This window comes from Vigna unguiculata, chromosome 3 (genome assembly GCF_004118075.2).
Source record: "Vigna unguiculata cultivar IT97K-499-35 chromosome 3, ASM411807v1, whole genome shotgun sequence".
Lineage (NCBI taxonomy): Eukaryota > Viridiplantae > Streptophyta > Magnoliopsida > Fabales > Fabaceae > Vigna > Vigna unguiculata.
In genome coordinates, this window is record NC_040281.1 from 37,405,925 (window position 1) to 37,430,395 (window position 24,471).

Sequence of the window (24,471 nt, forward strand, 5' to 3'; positions counted from 1 at the left end):
GGGGTCAACTAAAATTTTATTATATTCATGTGCTTGGGACCACAAAGAAAGTTAATTATTAAAAAATGTAGTAATGCATATTTAACACGAGATAAAGAGAGAAGAAAGAAAATTATAAATATGACAAGTGATACATTGTGATAAAAAATTAAAAAAAAAGTATTTTGATATATTAAATTGTCTATATATAATTATTTATGTTATTCAGCACTGAACAATTTGTGTTTTATAAAGAAAGGAAGTTCTGAATATGGCAAAGGTGGAAGGTGGGAAAACATAAAAAACGATTTTACAGAGAAATGGCCCACTACAATTGCTATATATACCGACCTCAGCAATGCTAAAACCTCATCAGTGTGGGATTTCAACACTTTCTCATATCGCATGGCTACTTCCAAACTTGTCAGCATTCTTTTCTTTGCGCTGTTGAGTGTAGGCATTTGCTCCGCCGCCAGAACACTACTAGTGAGTATAGGTCACGGCATTGGTGATGATATCCATGGTTCCATTGGTGTTACCGGAGGAGGTTACGGAGGTGGTGGAGGTTCAGGTGGAGGTGGAGGATACGGAGGCGCTGGAGCGCATGGCGTAGGTGGTTATGGAGGAGGAGCTGGTGGAGGTGAAGGTGCAGGTGGGGGATATGGAGCAGCTGGCGGTGGCCATGGTGGTGGGGGAGGGAGTGGAGGCGGTGGAGGCTCTGGCGGTGTTGCAGGTGGCGGATATGGAGGAGGAGCCGGAAAAGGAGGTGGTGAAGGGTACGGCGGGGGTGGAGGTCCTGGGGGTGGTTATGGTGGAGGCGGCGGAGGTGGCAGAGGAGGCGGCGGAGGAGGTGGTGCAGGAGGTGCTGGTGGGGGGTATGGGGGTGGCGAAGGAGCTGGATCGGGAGGTGGATATGGTGGAGAGCATGGTGGTGGATATGGAGGTGGTGGTGGAAGTGGTGGCGGTGGAGGGGGTGGTGCCGGCCCTGGTGGAGCTTCTGGAGGTGGATATGGTAGTGGTGGAGGATCAGGTGGAGGATATGGAGGTGGAGCAGCTGGCGGCGGAGGCGGTGGCTCTGGTGGGGGCGGTGGTGGTGGTTATGGTGGTGGAGGCGCACATGGAGGGGGTTATGGAGGTGGTGCTGGTGGCGGGGAAGGTGGTGGCCACGGTGGATACTACCCTTGAACTTATGATGTTGAAAAAAAAAAGTATGCAAGTTCTGGTAACCATAATAGTAAAAGAAGAATAAGATATGGGTACCATGATCCTTATAAACCACTGAGATGGAAGTATAATATAGTTGCATGTCTGTTATATGTTACGTGAATGCAAAAGAAGCACTCGTTTGGAAACCCTTTTTTTCCATGTAGTATTATATTATCTTATTTTCTTCCATTCATGTGTTTTAGTGACAACGGATATAAAACAAACTAAAGAATATTAGTTAAGCAAAAACTTATGGTAGATGCAATAAAAAAGGCATCACAAATTATTAAGAACAAACAGGGAATCGGATCACGAGCAGAAGTTTTACCTCCACACAACATAAAAATAAACCTTTTAATTTAGGTTTGGCTAATATTAAAATTGTTAGTAAGTTTAATTACTTTTAATTAAATTTTTTATTTTATTAAGTATTACAAAAATTGTATTTTTTTAATTGAATATCTCATCATTATTATTGATGTAGATGACAAATTTTAAGAAAAATAATTTATTATTTTACATTAATTGTAATATAATTTTACATGAAAAAAATAAATAACAATTGCCAACATTTAACAAGCATGAGATAGTAAAAAAGATAGACTTGTATGTTTTTACATATCAACATGTTTTACTATAGAAAAAAAAAATTAAAAATACTTGCATCCAATATTTAGTGTAGAAAAAATATTATAATCATTTAAGAAATATGTAAAACTTGAGAAGATTCATACCTATAAACAATCACTGTAAGTAAAAAAAAATAAAAAACAAAACTTTTATTTATGACTGTCTGATGTAGATAAAATTCTGAAAAACTTATAGTTCAATTGAAGGCTATAGGTGTGCATATATATAACCCAAAGGAAACGTTCCTAAAATTGCCGTGGATAAAGCCCTTTTAAGATTTTAAATTTATTAATAATTCAAATTACAATTCATACATATAAAAAATATTTATTTATTATAAGTTTAAGTTTCAATATATTTTATAAATATGAAATGTTTAGTACTAAGAATTATAAACATGTAAGAAATACTTATCATCATATATAATAGCACGTTATAGTGATATTTAAATAAATTTTATATAAATATGCAGAATTTAAAAAGCGTTTTTCTGGTGGTTGAAAAAATAGAATATCAAGGATATTAAATTTATCAAATTTAAATTATTTTAAATCTTTTCAATTTAATTTTAAAATGTTTAGTAGACAAAAGTGGAGAATGAAAGTATCATGGGAGAGGAAAACTAAATTACATAGATTAGATAATTCAAATTATTTTTCTTTTCTTTACATATTTAATGAGTCTAATAGACAATAAGAAAGTATAATAATATTGAATATCCAATAAATAGAATAATTCTAGTTTATTGAGTTATGTAACACCTTTAAATAAAAGTAAAAGACTCAAAGTTAATAGTCTACTTACTGTGTAACATGCATGTGTGTATTTCATTTAGAAAAAAAAATGAAAACAACTCTTATATGTTGATTTTATGTTCTTCCATAAGTGTTTTTAGACATTATTTTAGAGTCTATACTTGCATTGGCTCGTGTATCCAATTCATAGCCGGTTATTACATAGACAACAATCACACACGGTCAAAATGATATGTAAGAAACAAAAAATACTAAATTAAAGCAATTTCACACTCAACCACACAGAATCATCATGCATCTTTCAATTAAGTCCACATTTTTATCTTAAAAATTTAATACGAACTTAATTAGGATGTGGACTTATGAATTTTTAAAACTTATATTACAATATATAAAATATTAGGTGTCATATATAATTATAGTATGATTTATTATGAATGTTGAAAATTTTTAGGAGTTGTACAAATATGAAGGACATAAGATATATAATAGATATAAAAGAGATGCTACGAGAAAAACTTGTTATTTTATTTTATTCATATATTTTCTTTTGATATATATATATATATATATATATATATATATATATATATATATAACAGAATGTAACAGAATATAAAGTTAAATGACTTTACGTGATTTCTTGTGAAAATAAAGTCATAACATTATTGATCCAAAAAATTTTCCTTTCCGAATGTGAATTTAAATGGGATGTAGACTTAAAAGAATCTATTCATAAAAGAATATCTATTAGACACCTTTTAGAAGACCAATATTAAAAATTTTTCAATAAAGATTTTACACTTGATCCATTTTAGCACCTAATGTATGTAGGTACCCTCGTGGATGATTGATTTAAAAAATATTCTTACTAAGACTCCAAGAGAAGTTTTGATTCACTCCATCAAGCTTCAACATTTTTTTATCAGCAAAGAATAAAATAAATTAGATAGAGCATTTAAGGGGTATTCTAACCCTTATATAAAAAAGCAGAACCTGGACAAATAGATGCAATCACTTAGCATCATGGCTCCATTAAAACAAAAGACCATTCAAAACTAGATGATCACAAATTGGAACAACTTTGTGATCCACAAAACAAAGGAAGCAAAGAGTATGCATACCTAAAACATACACCTACCAAATTTTCAAACAATATAATAATAGTATACATTAATCAAACCACATTTTTCCTAATGTCAATACATTAATCATACCACATTAATCAAGCTTCAACATGTGATCTAGTTATACACCGATTCAAAACTTCCTTCAGGTTCACCTCTTCTACATAACTTAGATCATCAATAAAGTTGGAAAATCTCTACAACAACATAAATCTTTACTTAACATCAATGAACAATTATGATTCACATATAGTCTCAAATTTATGACCTCATACATATAATACATAAGAGTGTGTTTGGATAGAGTATTTTAATGAAGCAATTCATTTTTTTGAAGAATTTAGATTTCTTTGTAATGAAATGCTTTATTTGGATACATAAATTAAAAAGCATTTCAAATGCAAGCATTTTTTTGAAAAATTTCAATTAGCTAAATTAGTAGAAATTCAAATACCCTCAAAATAGGTGGAATTTGAAATTCTTCTCACTCAACCTCACATTCTAGACTCTCTAGTAGAGTTGTCAAATGGGTATGACGACATAGATGGGACAAGCGGGCTCGACGACCAAGAAGGATCGGGCGGGTTTGAGGACCAAGATGGGTTGGGCGGGCTCGACAACCAAGACGGGACAAGCGAACCTGATGACCCAACCAGGTTGGGCGGACTTGACGATCCACACAGGTCGGGCAGGCCGGATGACCTAGATGTGTGGGCAGACTCGATGATCCCGAACGACTTAGGTATGCCCGACCCAAATGACTTAGGCATGCCCGACAAACCCAAAGACCTAGCTGGGTCGGGCCAACCCAATGACACAAACTGGTACGGTAGACCCGACGACACAAACGAGGTCGACAATCTAGACGGGTCCGACGACTCGAAAGGGCACGTTGATCCAGACGGGCCGGACGACCCAGACGAGCCCGAAGACCCAGACGGGCCCGACGATCTAGACGAATCTAACGACCCGAATGAGCTCGACGAATTGGACAAGCCAGAAGGGTCCTATGAATTGGACGGGCCCGACGACCTGGACGGGCCCGACAACCTGGACGGGTTCGACAAGTCAAATGGGCCCGACGAATTGGACGAGCTCGACACGCTAGACGGGCCTGACGAGCTAGACGGGCCCTTCCAAACCGTAAAGCCTGATGATCCAGATGGGCCCGATGACACGGATGAGCCCGACGACACGGACGGTCCCAACGACACGGACGGACCCAACGACTCGGACAAGTCAAAATATCCAGACGGGCAAAACGACCCAGACAGGACCAACGACCCGACGGGCCCGACGACCCGGACGGGCCCGCCGACCCAAACGGGCCTGACGATCGGACGTGCTCGATGACCCGAACGGACCAGACGATTTAGAAGGCTCGTCTGGGTTGTCGAACCCGTCCAGGTCGTCAAACCCATCCGGGTCGATGGACCCGTCTGTGTCGTCTGGCTCTTCTTGATCGTAGGGTTTCCAAATTTATGATGAACTCAAAACATAATTAAGCCTAAAATAAATATTGTTAAAATTAAATTTTATCTCACAATAAATTCAATTTTTTTTCCAAACAAGAAATTTAAATGTAAGGTATTTTAATTTCCTTATCTAAACAAGTTATTTAGAAAATGAATGGAATTTAATTGGAAACAATTCAAATGCAAAACATTTCAATTTCTAAACATTATTGAAATGCTCCATCCAAACACAAGGTAAAAGTTTATCATTTAATTCATATATATATATATATATATATATTTACATCACTAAACATATTATTTCAAACAATTATACATAAAACACCTATATACAACAAATACAATTAGAGTGTGTTTGGATAAAGTATTTTAATGAAGCAATTCATTTTTTTTTTTTGAAGAATTTAGATTTCTTTGTAATGAAATGCTTTGTTTGGATACATAAATTAAAAAGCATTTCAAATGCAAGCATTTTTTTGAAGGATTTCAATTAGCTAAATTAGTAGAAATTCAAATACCCTCAAAATAGGTGGAATTTGAAATTCTTCTTACGCAACCTCTCATTCTAGACTCTCTAGTAGAGTTGTCAAACGAGTATGACGACCCAGACAGGACGGGCGGGTCCGATGACCAAGACGGAACAAGCGGACCTAATGACCTCGATCGACTTAGGCATGCCCAACCCAAATGACTTAGGCATGCCCGACCGACCTAAAGACCTAGCTAGGTTGAGCCAACCCAATGATGCAAACTAGTAGGGCATGCTCAACGACACAAATGGGGCCGACGATCCAGACGGGTCTGATGACTCGAATGGACTTGATGATCTAGAGGAGCCTGATGACCCAAACGAGCCCAACAACCCAAACGGGCCTGACGACCCAAACGGGCCTGTCGACCCAAACAGGCCTAACGACCCAGACTGGCCCGACGATCCTAATGGGCTCGACGATCCAAACGGGCCCAATGACCCGGACGGATCCGTCGACTCGAACGGGCATTACGACCAGAACAGGCGTTACGACCAGAACGGGCCCGACAACCTGGAATGCCTAACGACTCGGATGGGGCAGACTATCCGAACAAGACCAATGATTTGATGGGCCCGACAATCCAGATGGGTCCGACGACCCGAACGAGCCCGACGATCCAAACGGGCCCGACAACCCGAACGAGGTCGACGACCCGGACAAGCCCTATGACACAAACTAGCCTGACGACCCGGACGGGCCTAATGACCCGAACGGGCTCGATGACCCGGACGAGCCCTTCCAAATTGTCGGACCCGACGAGCCGGATGGGCTCGATGAACTGGACGGGCCCGACGACCCGAACGGACCCTTCCAAACCTTCAAGCCCGACGATCCAGACTGACCCGGTGACGCGGACGGTCCCGACGAACCGGACGGACCTGACAATTTGGAAGGCCTGTCCAGGTCGTCAGCCCGTCTGGGTCGTCGAACCCTTCTTGATCGTCGGGTTTCCAAATTTATCATGTACTCAAAACATAATTAAGCCTAAAATAAATATTGTTAAAATTAAATTTTATCTCACAATAAATTCATTTTTTTTTCAAACAAGAAATTGAAATGTAAGGTATTTTAATTTCTTATCCAAACAAGTTATTTAGAAAATGAATAGAATTTAATCGCAAACAATTCAAATGTAAAGCATTTCAATTTCTAAACATTGTTGAAATGCTCCATCCAAACACAATGTTAGGAAAATCAAGTAAGATGACTTAAATGGTGACATCAGACGATATTTTTGCTTAAAAGAAAAACATAGTTCACTCAAATAATATACCTTTCAAATTATTTGAAACACTCCATGTGGGGACTTAGGTGATACTTTTCTTAAGCAAATATACCTTCTTCGATGCAAGATTAATAAAACATACTTTCAGTCAAATAATTCATACAAAATCTTCAATTTTAACACCTCAACACTTTACACAGCTATCTTTATATTTTATAACAATATTATCCTATCTCAACACCGTCGGACTCTTCCTTTCAAAGTTAAGAGTTTATAGTACTACATATGTCTCAAAAGATAGATCCTAGTTCTATTGAAATGATGGTTCAAAAATTGACATGATATTTTCATTTCTTTTCATGCAACTGAAAAACTTCAGACACACCATCGTTCTAGAAACTAAAAGTCTTACACCTCTTTAAAAAAACAAAACAAACTCTAACAATTATACACCTTCCGGTGTTAACCTAATGCAACAACTTTTAAAAATAACCCTATTATGGAAACACCAAGTTCCAAATTTCACCGTAAAGACCAAGGATGTCAAGGGGTGGGTAGGGTACAGGTAGTAGCTCCCTTGTACTCTACCCGCTGGATAAATATTCGTCATGTACTCGTATCTATATTTGTGTGGGTATTCGTTATGCGAGTAGTCGCATATTTTGTTAATATCTATGGATATCCATGAGTACCCGCAAGTATTTATAAAAAGAAAATTTTAATATTTAACAACAAATTTTAACTATAAATTCAAATAAAAATACAATGCATAACATTTATACATTTCAAACAAAGTACAAATAACTCATTTGAATAGTTTTGAATGACAATTTACAAAGTAAATGGAGATTTTTTAAAACTAATTGATAAAAAATAACTCATTCAAAATCAATGTGTTAATATTTTAATCATTATTTTAATTTAAACTAGAGTATAGCGGGTACAGATATCCACGAGTACGGATACTATGATACTTGTATCTGTCCCGTTAACATGTGGGTATAAAAAATACCCATACCCGTTACCCACGTGTATCCATTTTCAATATTCATTTCCTACCGTTACGAATTTTATTTACAGATATCCGCGGATACGAATGTTTTTAACATCTCTAATAAAGATATTTATCAAAACAATAAAAAAATACAATACAAAAGGTGACCGACCATAAAGTGTTACTAGAAAAAACAAGGAAATGGTTGAAAATAAAAAAGAATATCCTTATGACAAATTAAACTTTGTAATGAAGTAATTAACGAAGCTTTAAAAGTATATAAACAAAATATTATATATATATATATATATATAGTCAATTATATTTCATTAATCATAATTATTTGTAAACCTTTAAAAAAAATCGTATATATAAACAATTATGTCACAAATAATATTTGTAACAGGTAATTATATTTAAAATATAGTTAATTATATATCAAGTTTTCTATAATTCTTTCCATTTTTAAGAAGAAAATTTAATAAGTAAAATATATATTTTTATGTTTGTAATTTTTCTTTGTTGACTTTCCACGCCTTGATCCAATCAGGAGATAAATGTTACATTTATCTTCAAATGATTTAACACATAAAAATAATTTTGATCTCTCTTACTATAATATTAAACCAAGTCATATTTTGGTTAAGAATTACAAAACCTTTAAAACATAAATTCCATACCTAATTATATCAATAACATGTTTTCATATGTGTTTTTTTATTAAGTAATATATTATATTAAATATAGATATGTGAAAAGTTGTTATTATTTTAATTGAATTAAGGGTATAAAGTTACAATAATGTGTTGGTAAATGCATTATAAATGGTATATTTTAACGTTATGTGTTTGCATATATTATGATAGGCGTACAGTACGCTTTTTAAAATACAATATTTTATATCGTATTGTTATGTGCAAACGTATCAATAAAACAATACCTTTTAAAAATATCGGATATATTGAAATTGTTAAACCATATTACGTTTTATTAAAATTAATGTAATATTCAGGGTGCAAGGCCCACTTATTTTCTGCCTAAATCCTTAAGGGTTGCCCCAAAATTGGTTGGGCTTAGGGCTGGTCCAAAAAGGAACCAGACCCTAAGTCTGCCCTAGTCTAATCCATTCACTTCATTCGCAGAAAACACAGCCGCCAAATCCTTAATCCCTCCCCAGAGCTATGCTAGGGTTTACCCAGTCTCAATCTAGTGAGCTCAGTTCATCTTCTTGATTCGTGTAAGTACTCTACGATTCATACACCCCTTTTCTGTTCGTTGTTCACTTTTCCAGCTCGGGTTTCGTTGTGAGTTTGTGTTAAGACTCGTTCCGCTTTTCTTTTCCAGCTCGCTCATCCGTTCCTGGAACTGTTGCGTCCCGCTGTTGGAGTTGAACCCTCTTTCTAGCTAGTTCTGGATAAGGGAAGCTAGGATTCATTTTTTAATTCGCTCTTTGCATGCTTTTGGTTCTGTTTCATGTTTCTGGTGATAGTGTATTGCTTATGATATTGTGAAAATGCGTTGGATGTTGTTGTGAATGAGTTCCTGGTTGAACACGCGTGGAATAGTGGGAGAGAACTGATATTCTCATCCAAGCGAGCTCGTCTCGCTTAGGCGAGAATAGCAAGAACTCGCCCAGTTTTCTGTTCGAGCGCTCGTCCAGGCAAGGGGCTATGTTTTTTAGCGACGAACTGTCTCACTCAGGCGAGACAGCCTCGCCTAAGCGAGAGCTCGCGAAATTCTCCAGGGCCAGTGTTGCAGTCTCGCCTAAGCGAGAGTCTGTAGCTTGAGCGAGAGCACTCCTCTCGCCTGAGCGAGGACTCCCAGCTTGAGCGAGACCTAGCTTGGATTTTTGCTATGCTTCGTTTCATGAATGTTGATGGTTGTTTGATTGGCTGGTTCATTGATTTATTATATAAAGGGGGTGCATATGCATGTACTATGTATGTTATGGGTGGGAACTAATGAATTGGTAATGAGCTTGGCATGAGATATGATTGATGGTTGGTCATTTATACTAAATGACATGTTAATGGTATGCATAGGAACTTCATGATTGGTTGATAATGTATGAGTAAGGTTTGTGTAGGACGTAATCCCATGACCCTTGTAGCGGGGTTTGTGGTGGTGTCTCATCATGTGGACATAATTTCGTGGGCCCTTCTAGGGGAAGTTCACTGTGGTGCCTCAGCTATTGTACCTAATTCCATGAACCTCGAGGTGAGAGTTCACAGTGGTGCCTTAAGATCAGGACATAATTCCACGAGGGTAACGTGGTGGTGCCTCAAGGCCAGGACGTAATTCCACGAAGGCCACGTGGTGGTGCTTCTTGTAAGGGTGTAATTTCGCGAAGGCCTCATGGTGACGCCTCACTGCCAGGACATAATTCCACTGTCTCGTGGTGGTGCCTCATTAAGCGTATCCGTATAGTCTAGTATTGAGGTTTTACTTAAATGGTTTGGTATATCATGTGTGGCTTCTCAGTATTTATGCTTGAATGTGTAATTGTATGTTGAGTGTATGATGAGGATTTTTTTTCACTAGCTTACCCTTTGCTTGTTTGTATGATTGTGTGTGGTTTCCTCCTTTGCGATGATCATCAACCTTATTGATGTGAGCAGAGGTGAGAACCTCTGGCAGTGGTAACGATAATAGGGATACCGCAGTTTGATGAATCTTGGACGAATATCGGGCTCACTTTGGGGGCCCACAGCTTCTGGAGTTTAGTAGTAGTAGTTTCTCTCGCTCTTAACGAGACTTTGTACCTCGTTTAGGCCATGTGGAACCTCTTCCTTTTGTTATGAATATGTTAGGAATATGTTAGGGTACTGTGTATGTCATATTCCAAATTTCCGCACTCTCTGAATATTTTTATATATGTGGAATTTTATTTAAATTGATTTTATCTATTTAATTGGGACGTTACATAGGGTCAATTTATAACTCTATTAAAATTTCAATTCATGGTAGTTGGACATTTATTTATTTATTTATTTTCAACTTTTAAAGTAGAAATTTAATTTCGAAAACATCTTAATAGTATTAATGTTTTAATATATCTTTCTGTTTTATTTAATTAGCATATTAGATTTAGTAACATTGATGAAAAAAAAAGTGGTCTGTTAACTAAAATGGTTTAGACTTAGGCTTTGTTTAACGGACACTCTTTGCATTCATATATATAAAAACATTCCCGTTAGGTAAGTTTTGTTCCGATGGAAGTTAAATATGTTATCACACAACAACACAATAATAATAATAATAATAATAAAATATATAAAAAATCATTGAAGATGCAAACAATAAAGACATGTTCTGTTTCTTGTCTGTTCTGTAACGGAAGATAGCATTTAAAGGATAGTTAATTTCATCATTTTTAGACAAAGAAAAGGGAAAGAAGTTACCCATATACATGTCACATGACGATAAATCTAACTTCAGTGCCTCCAACTCATAAATATATCATTTTTGATCGCCAGAATTCTGCAATATTCATAAAAAACTATAATCACACTAAATTTACGTTAATCTATTTGTTTCAATTAAAAAGCTATTAATTACTAAAGAATACATCCTTCATTTCTCTTTTCTTCAAAATCTAACTTTCTACCCATAGTGTAGTTAGATGATAAATTTATATGGGAATTATAAAAAAATTTATGACCATATATATTGCTCGAATGAGAAATTTTAATAAAAAATGAAACTTTAAAAAATCTAAATTACTGAATTCTAAACTTTACCTTTAAAAAATAACAATTTAAGATTTTGTAAATATCTAAAGGATTTAACGACCATTACCATGTAGAGGGTCCCAATCCGTAAAACCAAATTCTTTTTGTATTTTGACTTTTTGAAAAAAAAGATTAGACCAATCCTGAGGAGAGGGTCTATATCCAAAAGATTCAGTTACCATTATCATGTAGAGGGCCTCCATTTGATTTTTTTTTTTTGAGAAAAGATTAGACCAATCTCGAGGAGAGGGTCTATATCCAAAAGATTTGGTGACCATTACCATGTAGAGGGTCACGATTTGACAAACCATATTCTTTTTGTACTTTGACTTTTTGAAATAGAGATTAGACCAATCCTGAGGAGAGGGTCTATATCTAAAGGATTCAATGACCATGACCATGTAGAGGGTCCGATCCGAAAAAAATCAATGACCATTGCCTCGCAGATAGCCACGATGTGACATAAGAAATCAATGACCATTGTCTCGCAGAGGGTCTTGATGTAAAGAGATTGATGACCATTGCCTCGTAGAGGGCCGCCTCGATGTGACATAAGAAATCAATGATCATTGCCTTTTAGAGGGTCTTGATGTATAAAAAGAGAACTTGAATTTTGCTTTTGAAGTGTCGACAAACATTGCGTGAATGTCTAACATTGGTGAGACTTACACAAAAAAAATTATCATTGTTGACTTTTTTTTTTTGAAATGATTTTTAATGATTTTGTGGAGTATGATGGATGATTTGGTGATGCATGACATGTTATGATTTTCTTTTTGAACCTATATGATGATGCATACATGGATGCGTGGATGCATGAGTGGAATTTACTTTTTTCATTTTCCTTTATTTTAATTTGAGAGCAAAGAAAACTAGGCTTATAGGCTAGAAAAAAAAAATTGTGAGGCCAAACAAAACTGGATTTAGGGGCCAATGTGAAAACTGGGCTTGGGGGCCAGTGTTGAAACTGGGCTTGAGGTTAGTGTGAAATCTGGGCTTAGAAACTAGTGTGGGAATTGGACTTGGGGGCCAGTGTGGAAACTGGGCTTGAGGTTAGTGTGAAATTTGGGCTTAGGAACTAGTGTGGGAATTGGACTTAGGGGCCAATGAAAATTGAGCTTAAGGTATATTGGTCATTCATATAAATGAAAAGGACAAAAATTTGAGAAACATCATAGAATCCAAATTATGTATTTTTTTTAATTTTCTTCCTTCTTGATGGGGAAAATAACAACAAACAATATACCAGAGAATGCAGCGGATATAATTTCCCCTAACTTGCAAGAATCTATGAGGAGCAATAATCAAAGAGCAACAATAATAAATCACCAAAAGCACAAATAAAGGCACCAAGATTTTTAACGTGGAAAACCCCTCAAATCAAGGGTAAAAATCACGAATCGTCCAGACCAAAGAAATAGCTCCACTATGATCAACAAGAGTACAAAAGAGTCTCAATCAATAGCACAAATTAGTGCCAATACCCAACCAAATAACAAAGCAACAAAGCTTTCAAAATAGAGAAGAACAAGAGAGGAAAACCTCTACAAATCACTGCTGTAGTGCGAAATTAATATCTCTCAACTCAGACCTCGTATCAAAGATTCGACCAGTAAGAATGAAGAGCAATGAGTTCCGAACCTGCTGTAAAAATTTCAGCCCGATCCAACGGTGAAAAAATCCGCAGCGCCGATTATACTGTGACAGCTCTGTGAAAAACGTGAACAGAATTTTCCCTCTACCTCTCCCTCTATGTGTTAGGGCTTTCAGTGTGTTCTGACTCCATTGTTCTGCCTCTCTCTTTTTTATAGCCTCCTCTCCACTAGGTTAAGTGAGACATGGGCTTCTCAAATTTTGGGCCTTTTCTCCACATAGGAAGGGAGCCCAATACCCAACAAATCTCCCCCTCACAACTATGTGGAGATAACCGCCAAACCGACGATCTCACAACAAATTTCAAACTTTCCTCTTGGAAATGCTTTAGTCATCATATCAGCACCATTATCATCTGTATGAACCTTTTCCAACTCCAACAACTTAGCATCCAAAGCATCACGTATCCAATGATACCTCATATCAATATGTTTGGATCTAGAATGAAAAATTGGATTCTTACCAAGATGGATAACACTTTGGCTATCAACGAACAATGAATAGTTATCTTGTCTAAAACCAAGCTCCTGCAAGAATTTCTTCAACTATAACAACTCTTGGCATGCTTCAGTAATAGCAATGAACTTTGCCTCTTCAAAACACTCAGGTTCTCCACCGTCAGTCAAGGTTATGTACTCATCACAAGAATACCTTGTAGAAGGTTGTTTCTGTCTATTAGACCTCCTGAGTTGCACTTGAGGTGATTCAGGTATATCACCAAGATCATCATCAACATCATGTTCCTCTTGAGCATCATCAATTGGAACCTCTACTCCACTTCCAAATTGTTGATCATCAACATCACCATGTTGCTCATTGTCTTGAGCTTCCGTTTCAACATTCTCCAAATTGTGAGCGGGCAACCTCATCGGATTACCATCAGTGAGATTATTATCTTTCTCGGGTGTGGTCTTTTCCACCTTATCAATGTCTTCAATGGTCTGGTCTTCCATGAATTGTACATCACGGCTTCTAACAAGCTTCTTCTCAACAGGATCATAAAACCTGTAGCCAAATTCATCCTCACCATAGTCAATAAAGATACATTGCCTTGTCTTTTTATCTAACTTGGATCTTTCATCCTTAGGAACATGAACAAATGTCCTGCAACCAAAGACACGCAAATGATCATAGCTAACATTCTTACCAAACCAAATTTTGTCTGGCACCTCAGTATTCAAAGCAACTACGGGACTGAGATTAATAACATGCATAGCTGCAAGCAATGCCTCTCCCCAAAAGTGCTTAGGCAACTTTGCTTCTGAAAGCATACATGTAACCCTTTCAACCAAGGTCTTGTTCATCCTCTCCGCTAGACCAGTCAACTGAGGAGTTTTAGGAGGAGTCTTCTCGTGTCTAATACCATGCTGCCTGCAATAAACATCAAAAGGTCCATGGTACTCACCACCATTATCACTACGGATGCATTTCAACTTCTTGCATGATTGTCTCTCAACCATAGCATGAAATTCCTTGAACTTTTCAAGTACTTGACCTTTCTGCCGAAGAGCATAGACCCATAGCTTCCTGGAACAATCATCAATAAAAGTAACAAAGTAAAGTGCACCACTAAATGACTTTACCTTTAATGGGCCGCAAACATCAGAATGCACCAATTCAAGCAATTCTAACTTCCTTGAGGGAGGATGCTTCTTAAAAGATACTCTGGTTTGTTTACCAGCCATGCAATGAGAACATTTCTCCAATTCTGCATTCCTCAATCCCATAAGCACATCCTTTTTAGCTAAGCAGTTAAGCCCTTTCTCACTTATATGACCAAGCCTCCGGTGCCACAAAGATGCCTCCATATACATAGCATTCACACTGTCTTTAGCAACCAAAGCTTTAGTCCAGTACAATTTAGATTGTTTCTCCCCTCTGGCCATAACCAAGTTACCTTTAGTGTGCTTCCATTTACTAGAACCAAAGTGATTGTCATAACCACAATCATCAAGCAACTGCACAGAGATTAAATTAAAACGGACATCCGGAGCATGTTTGACTCCTTTAAGCAACAACTGCACTCTCATGTTGGTTTGCAGGCAAACATCACCAACACCAATCACTTTAGACTCACCATCATTACCCATCTTCAACACTCCAAAATCACCAGAAGTGTAAGATGTGAAGAACTCCTTCCTAGGTGTAACATGCAGTGTAGCACCACTATCAATAATCCACATGCTCTCATCAGATACAAGGTTAACGGACTCAAAGTCACGAAGAAGAACAAGATCACCATTTGTAGCAGTAGTGACACGATCATCATCATGGTCATTCTCTCTCTGCTTGCCCTTCTTGTCTTTGTTCTCCTTTTTCCACTTAAAACAGTATTTCTGAATGTGCCCAGTTTTATGACAAAAATGGCACTCTAAATTCTTGTATCTTGACTTGGACTTGCTCCTACTCTTCTCTCTACCACCTTTATGTTCCTTTTTCTGACTTCTCCCCCTAGCTTCTGTAACAAGCATCTCAGACTGAGATGAAGAACCATGTGCCTTCCTTCTCATCTCTTCATTGAGAGCACCGCTTTTTGCCATCTGAAAAGAAACAACACCATTTGAGGCAGAGTTCGTAATTGAAACCCAAAATACCTCCCAAGACTCTGGTAGAGTATTAAGCAACCATAATCCCATAACTTCGTCATCAAACTTTATGCCCATTCCTGACAATTGATCTAGGAGCCCTTGAAACTCATTTAAGTGATCAGAAATAGAAGAATTCTCCCTGTACCTCAAATTCATCAAGCAATTTAACAAATACAAATTATTATTGCCCGACTTAGAAGCATACAAAGACTCAATCTTCTCCCACAAAGCTCGGGCATGTGTCTCATTAGCAATATGATTATAAACATTATCTTCAACATATTGCCGAATAAAACCACATACCTGTTGGTGCTCAAAGTCTCATTCTTCTTCAGACATAGAATCTGGCTTCTGTGTAGTAAAGACCGGAAGATGCAATTTCTTGACAAATAATAAATCTTTCATCTTGCCCTTACAGAAATGATAATTTGTACCATTCAAAGCAACCATCTTTGCATTTGCCTCCATCATTCAAGCAAGTAAATATAGCCCAACCAAGAGCTCTGATGCCACTCTGATGGGGAAAACAACAACAAACAATATACCATAAAATGCAGCGGATATAATTTCCCCTAACTTGCAAGAATCTATGAGGAGCAATAATCAAAGAGCAATAATAATAAATCACCAAAAGCACAAATAAAGGCACCAAGATTTTTAATGTGGAAAACCCCTCAAATCAAGGGTAAAAACCACGAGTCGTCCAGACCAAAGAAATAGCTCCACTATGATCAACAAAAGTACAAAAGAGTCTCAATCAATAGCACAAATTAGTGCCAACACCCAACCAAATAACAAAGCAACAAAGCTTTCAAAATAGAGAAGAACAAAAGAGGAAAACCTCTACAAATCACTGCTGCAGTGTGAAATTAATATCTCCTAACTCAAACCTCGTATCAAAGATCCGACCAGTCAGAATAAAGAGCAATGAGTTCCAAACCTGTTGTAAAAATTTCAGCCCGATCCAACGGTGAACGAATCCGCAGCGCCGATTATACTGTGACAGCTCTGTGAAAAACGTGAACAGAATTTTCCCTCTACCTCTCCCTCTATGTGTTAGGGCTTTCAGTGTGTTCTGCCTCTCTCTTTTTTATAGCCTCCTCTCCACTAGGTTAAGTGAGACATGGGCTTCTCAAATTTTTGGCCTTTTCTCCACATAGGAAGGGAGCCCAATACCCAACACTTCTAAAACGCAAGGATTCAATAATCATTCATATGAGTGAAGAGGGTTTTGATTGGAAAGGTGTAAACTATTTTATTCAAAAAGATGAATGACTCATGTATGCATGACTTGGTATGATGTATGAATTTTCTTTTGCATTTCTTTTAAAAAACATTCGAATTGTTCCCCATTTCATTGTTATTTCGAATTCGTAGAATTATTCTACTTTGATATTTTTTTTACTTTTTCTTTTAAATCATTTCTTTGGTCTAATCAATTTACTAACAAACATTTTTTTAATCATTTCTTTTGAAACACTATTTGAATGACATGCATGAAATTGTCAAGGGCTTGGAAAGGCTTGGATGAGGTGATGAAGATTAACTAGGGAGTTGCCCCAATTTGAATTGGTCTCGGGGCATAAAATATGTTTGGGATTTCCCTAGTTATTGATGGTATGAAGGAAAAGACGAGGACTTCAAGAATTTGCCCTTAGTGTGAGAGCCTAGGATGGTGTTAGGGTGCAAAAGCATGTTAGACTTTTCCCAAATGAGGAGATTAAGAAAATGACGGGGTCTTCACAAGTTGCCCCTAATGTGATCAGAGTCTTCAATGTAAATAAATGCCCCAATTCAGAATGAATGATGGGAATATATGAATCACAAACAAAGTGACTGCCCCAGTTTGGGTTTGGGATTGATAAAGATGGACTATGTTAAGGTTGGTCAAGGTTTAGGCTTAGAGTGGAGGATACTATAGGAGCAAAAATGGAATTCCATGAAGAATGAATTGAAAGGGGACAACCAAAGTTTAGCTTAATTGCCTAATTGCCCATGCTAATTTTGGAGTTTTGAAAACATGTCAACCAAACATAAACTGCCCCAGTGTTTAAAAGAAAATATTTGAACACACTTTTTTAATCTCTTTTTTTTTATAATTTTTTTTAGAACAAACCTATTAGAAAATCAAAATTTTCCTCTAAATAAAACCTTCAAAAGATAATAATCAATTTTTGATCTGTGTGGACTTTATTAGGCTTGTATCGCGGCCAAGGCTAGGGATATGAATGTAAATGATAATAAAGGCCCAAACAAGTGATGTGAGGGTTGTTTCAAACAAGGATCTTTGAATAATGTTCATTCAATATTTATTTGACTTCATTTCGTTCACCTTTTTTTTTCTTTCTATATTTTGACATTTTATTCTCATTCTTTAAACTTTTGCTTTTTTTTCTATATAACCATGTCATTTCTTTCTTTCTTTTTTTTTTGATATTTTTGTATTGGTGAACTACAAGTCGAATGAAACAAATGCAAACATTATGTCAACCCTCAATGGGAGGGTGATCCTTGTTTATGGTAATTTGAAAGAAATTTTTTGGAAGGCTCAAATTGGGTAGCAAAGGATAATTACTTTTGTTTTTGTTTTTTTGGATAAAGAAACATGGCCACACATCATTTCAAAACATGATTTTTTTTCTAAAAAAAAATTAATTCATAGGAAAATATTTGATTTCATCTTACAGGATGCCCATTGTTTGGTACTCTTTTCTCACTTTTTTTGTCTTATTTTTTGCCTAGACTGTCCTTCAAAGTTGTTAGTCTAGCGAACTTTTCTTCCCTTTGTATTTTTTTGTGTTCAAAGAATTTCTTGTAATCATTTTTAAGGCATGTGTCCCCTTTATGATAATTCTCCATGAAAAAGAAAACAAGGTTTATGGTGGAAGAGAGATGGAAATGAAGATAGATTTGAGCAATTTCATGCATGCAAGATTATATGGGTATTTCAAAAGAAATGATAATAAACAATATTTTATTTCTTTATTAAATCCACTAATTTGACCAAAGAATGTTTTATTATTTACTCATTTTTTATAAGAAATATTCCAAGAAATCATTGACAAGCAAAATGTGAAACAAATTGAATTTATTTTAGTGCAATTTTTTTTGTTTTTTTTTTTAATTATGCATATGCATGTTGAAACTATGAACATGGTACCATGGATGGCTACAAAATGGAATGCAATGCATGTTTGTGCCTCGTGGGGCACTTATTCACATGATTTGCAAGATTGTGATGAATTTATTATTATATACAAGGAAAGGTGAGGGTAAATGACGCAAATAGTCTCCCTTTAGTGCCTTTATTTAACATGGGTTTGATGCTTAAAGTTCTAAGGGAAAGTATATGTGCTCACAAGGATAGTTCCCTAATACCTAAATATCAAGGTCACTAGAGTTATGGCCCACTTCATGGCATTTCCCACGACAGTTGGTAAACAACAAGAAGTGGGAGTACCAATGAAGCAAACAACTCTAGTTGGGGTTCTCACAATGACCACTTGGGAAGTACATCCACTGTGACACTGCTACACAATCTCCTCTAATTCTAAGCAACTCAGACTCGGGTATAGGACCACACTCATGTAATGAACAAAATGTGTGTGTGAAGGGAGAACACAATGTATACCCAAACCCACACCTGGCAATTATTCCAAATACAAAAATAAAGAAGAATATACACATACAATTATTCTAAATATAAAAAAAATTAAAAAACACATACCCAAAAAAAATGAGAAAGAAAAAATATGAAGAAAAACCACATCAACTTTACACATCCAAATAAATGGTCTGACTCTCTAGCATCCCCAATGGAGTCGCCATCTGTCGCAACCGAAATCACGACGGGACGACGAACCAAAAAATAAAATTTGTAAAAACAGAGTTTGGAGTCGCCACCATAGTTATTATAGGAAACTATGGAAAACCATAAAAAAGAGCAAGGTCTGCGGAAAACCAGATTTTGGGTCCAAGAGTCGGTTACGCGTGGGGAAGGTATTAACACCCCCACAACGTCCGTCCTAAGACGGTACCTTTAATTAAATGTGCAAAAGTTATGTGGTTTTTTCAAAATATTTAATTTTTCCCAAAAATATTAATAAAAGAATGTACAAAAAACAACAAAACTATTTTTTTGATTTTTTGGGCCCGATGAGGATTAATCCTCGCTCCTACATATCTCCATGTGAATGGAGAATCAGGATTACGTAGTTCTTTTTGAAAAACTATTTGGAAAAATATTGGAAAAATGATTTAATTTTTTTAACAATTTTGAAAACCTTTTTATTTAAATTTTTAGTATTATATTAATATTGGTGTCACACGACGCGAGCGGCCGAACAGACACTAAACATAAATTCTTTTTTTTAATCTTTTATAATTTTTCATATATTTTTTTAAATTATTTAAAAGTGGATGTAGTTATTATTGAATGAGGTTATTTTTTTAATTATTTAAAAGTGGGTGTAGTTATTACACATCAAAATCTCATGGAGAGGAGTATGTTATTATTGAAAGAGGTTGAAGTCCCACATCGGGTGAAAGTGATTTATATGAGTAAAAACACTCATAAAACCTATTGGGGGCAAAAATGAGTGGTTGGGTCATGCTTATGGACTATGGGTTTGGTTGGGGCTGGGTAGGCTAAAGCTATGGTCGACGTGGGCTAAGACTAATGGTAAAAATACTCATCAAACCTTATTTTTATTATAATTATTTTTGTTATAATTATAATTATTATAATCATTATAATTATTATTATTATTATTATTATAATTATTATTATTATTATAGTTATTATTATTATAATTACTATTATTATAATTATAAATATTATAATTATAATTATTAAAATTTTTATTTTTTGTTGTTATTATTATTATTATAATTATTATTAAATTTTTTATTTTTTTATTGTTATTATCATAATATTATGTTATAATTTTTAATTTTTGATTTTATAATTTCATTATTGTAGAATGTTATATTTTTATAGTTTTATAAATTTAGTATTTTAATATTTTAATTCAAAAGTGTATAATTATAAAATTATGATTTTTTGAAATTTTAAACTATGATATGTTTTCAATTTTTATTCAAATATTAAAATCATTATTTTACAATTATACAACTTTGAATTAAAATAATAAAATTTTAATTGTCACAGGAATTGATGCAAGATTTCTTTTTATCTCATAAACAACTAGAAATCCATTTGGTTAAATAAAAGTATTACTTGAAAAAGTTCATATAAATTTGTTCTGGTCAAGAAAAGTGTCAGATAATTCTTAACCAAAAACAAAAAGAAAGAAATATTTTTAACCCTAGCTTAAGACTTGCTTAGGTCAAAAAAACAATTTGTCCCTTGACCATGAGAGTAATATTCTTATTTATAGTAGATGAATCAGTTACAAATATTACAGATATACATAATAATCTTAAAGATAATCATCAATATCTTCCTAAATCTCAACCAACCTAAATAATAACTAATGTAACTATAATAATTACATAATATCCGTTTAGTATTATTTTCTTAATCTTAGCTTCTTATAAGGAGGTTAGTTTGCTATCCTTACTGACATCGACTCTATAGTGATACAACTATACACCTCTGCTCATCCTTGTTCAACCATCGGCTTTATGGCGATGGCACTTCATATCTTTGTTCTTTGTTGATCATCACTCCATCATCGGTAATATATTGACCTTATCATCTGCAAAATATCGATGCGTTATTTCTGGACGGGTACATAGCTCTTCAACTTTTTGAAGTTCCTCTTCTCGAAATGAGGAACTCAAAAGTTGTCAAATCAATCGTCATTCACCACTTCCCACGATCCATCATTGCATTCTACCTACCCTTTTTCTTCACGATTTCACTCTCACATGTATTTTTCATTATATTTGTATAATCCTTTGTTTCCACTCTCCATTATTTTGCTGATTATTTATCTTCATTGTTGCTGGTTGATTATTTATCTTCACGCGGTCATGAATGGAGCTCTCAATCTCGTTCATGACTCGGTTCATGACCAAGCTCTCAATCCTGCAAACACATTATAAAACTTCAAAGTAATTAATAACTCGTTCATAAACCGAGCTCTCAATCCTGCAAACACATTATAAAACTCCAAAGCAATTAATCACCCGGTCATGAACCGAACTCTCAATCTTGCAAACACATTATAAAACTCCAAAATAATTAATCCATCAGTCATGAACTAAGCTCTTAATCATGCAAACACATTATAAAACTCCAAACTAATTAATGACTCGATCATGAACCGAGCTCTCATTTATTAACATGCTTAACCACCGAGCTCTCAGTTATTAACATGCTTAACCATCGAGCTCTCAGTTATTAACACTCAACCACTTTCCTTACTCGGTCATACACCGAGCTTTCCGTCATTAACAAATTCTTTTATACATCAAGCAACTCGGCTTAGAATAGAACGCGAAGGCTCTTTTATACATCAAGAAACTCGGCTTGGAATAGAACACGAAGGTTCTTTTATACATCAAACAACTCGGCTTGGAATATAACACGAAGGCTCTTTTATACATCAAGCAACTCGGCTTGGAATAGAACACGAAGATTCTTTTATACATCAAGCAACTCGGCTTGGAATAGAACACGAAGGCTCTTTTATACATCAAGCGACTCGGCTTGGAATAGAACACGAAGGCTCTTTTATACATCAAGCGACTCGGCTTGGAATAGAACACGAAGGCTCTTTTATACATCAAGCGACTCAGCTTGGAATAGAACACGAAAACTCTTTTATACATCAAGCAACTCGACTTGGAATAGAACATGAAGGCTCTTTTATACATCAAGCAACTCGGCTTGGAATAAAACACGAATATATATATATATATATATATATATATATATATATAAAGAACAAAATATAGAAAATAACTTAAATCATAAGATAATGTCACCTTCCTAACTAAAATAAAAACGTAAATTTGATGCATTCCATGTTCGTGGTATCTCCTTGCCATCCAATGTTTCCAACTTGTATGCTCCCTTGCCCAACACCTTTTTAACACGGTAAGGTCTGGTCCATTTTGGTGCCAATTTGTTTTCTATCTGAATCAATTGGGCCTTTCTTAATACTAGATCCTCCACTTGAAATCTCCTGGGTACCACGTTGGTCTTATATCTTCTTTCGAATCTTCTTATATCTTCTTTCGAATCTGAAGCCAATCTTTACTGATTTAAACATGATGAATGAACTTTTAATATATCTACGAAATCCCCGTTAGTAATTCACATAATATAACATGTACATATATATATATATATATATATATATATATATATATATATATATATATATATATATATGTCAATTGTAATATCACTACAAGAAAATGTCTTATTAGTAACCAATTTTAGTGACTAAAAGTTGTTAGTCACTATAGTGACCAATTTAGATACCAATTTACAAAATTAAAATTTATTGGTTACTAATAGTCACTAATATAAATAAAAAATTATAATTGGTCACTAATTAATTAGAGACCAATTTAATAACTAAGTTATTTTGGTAGCCAAAACTTAGTCAGCTAATTTTTAGTGACCAATTTTCTTTGGTAGCCAAAACTATGGTAGATAATTTTAAAAACCAATTTAATGACCAATTATAATTTTTTATTCATAATAGTTAGTAACCAATATTTTTTGTATTTTGTAAACTTGTATCTAAATTAGTCATTATAGTAACTAACAACTTTTAGTCACTAAAATGAGTTACTAATGAAGCATTTTCTTGTAGTGTATTTATATGTAAAACATTTTATAAATATCTTAATTTTAATTAAATAATTTTCACTTGTAAAAATCATACCAAATAAATAATGAATTATAAGATTCATCAAAATTTTTGAGCTGATTAAAATAACATACTATTATAAAATAATTATGTTTGTTATTAGAATAAAGTCGCACCAGAACACATTTATATCTAGTAACAATAAATTTATTTTAAAGATAACAACTAGTAATATTTACTGCAATACTCACATTTTAACATATGTATTGAAATTTTAGTTTATATATTTAAACAATCTTATTTTATAATTCTAACACCATATAAAATAATTATATTGATATTTTGAAACAAATTTATGGTAGATTAAATCTTCCTAAATTGTTAAGAATATCTTCTTAAAACTCCTTCAAATATAAAATACTTCACACTAAAAGTTATTTATTTAATAATATTAAATAAAATATTCATGAGAAACATACATTTTAATATAAATAACACGACACATATTTCATTGAATATTTCAAAGGCAAACTTTAATATAAAAGACATTTAGCTTTATGCATTGAAAAGGACAACGAGTAATTAATTCACAAAACTTGTATTATTCATTAATTTCACTATTGGACTCTTTTGATAATAAGATGGTTAAAAATAAAAGGAACAACCGATAATAATAATTCTGTTATATAAATATATTTTATTATCTTTCAGCAAATCAATTTATTATTTATTCCTGTAAGCATAATTAAGATCACATTATCCGACAATATATTTAAGTTAAAACA

General features: G+C 34.7%; 2 protein-coding genes across 2 annotated transcripts; both read left to right on the plus strand.

The window, feature by feature from the left end:
• Positions 1-331: 331 nt before the first annotated feature.
• On the plus strand, positions 332-6,905 carry LOC114176132 (glycine-rich cell wall structural protein 1.0-like). The gene is made up of 2 exons (XM_028061066.1): positions 332-1,173; positions 6,895-6,905. The coding sequence occupies exon 1, from the start codon at positions 385-387 to the stop codon at positions 1,162-1,164; it is 780 nt and encodes a 259-aa protein (XP_027916867.1). The 5' UTR covers positions 332-384; the 3' UTR covers positions 1,165-1,173; positions 6,895-6,905.
• LOC114175407 (glutamyl endopeptidase-like) lies at positions 5,934-6,272 on the plus strand. Its single transcript, XM_028060173.1, has one exon. It carries the CDS (start codon positions 5,934-5,936, stop codon positions 6,270-6,272), a length of 339 nt encoding a protein of 112 aa, XP_027915974.1.
• Positions 6,906-24,471: the final 17,566 nt, after the last annotated feature.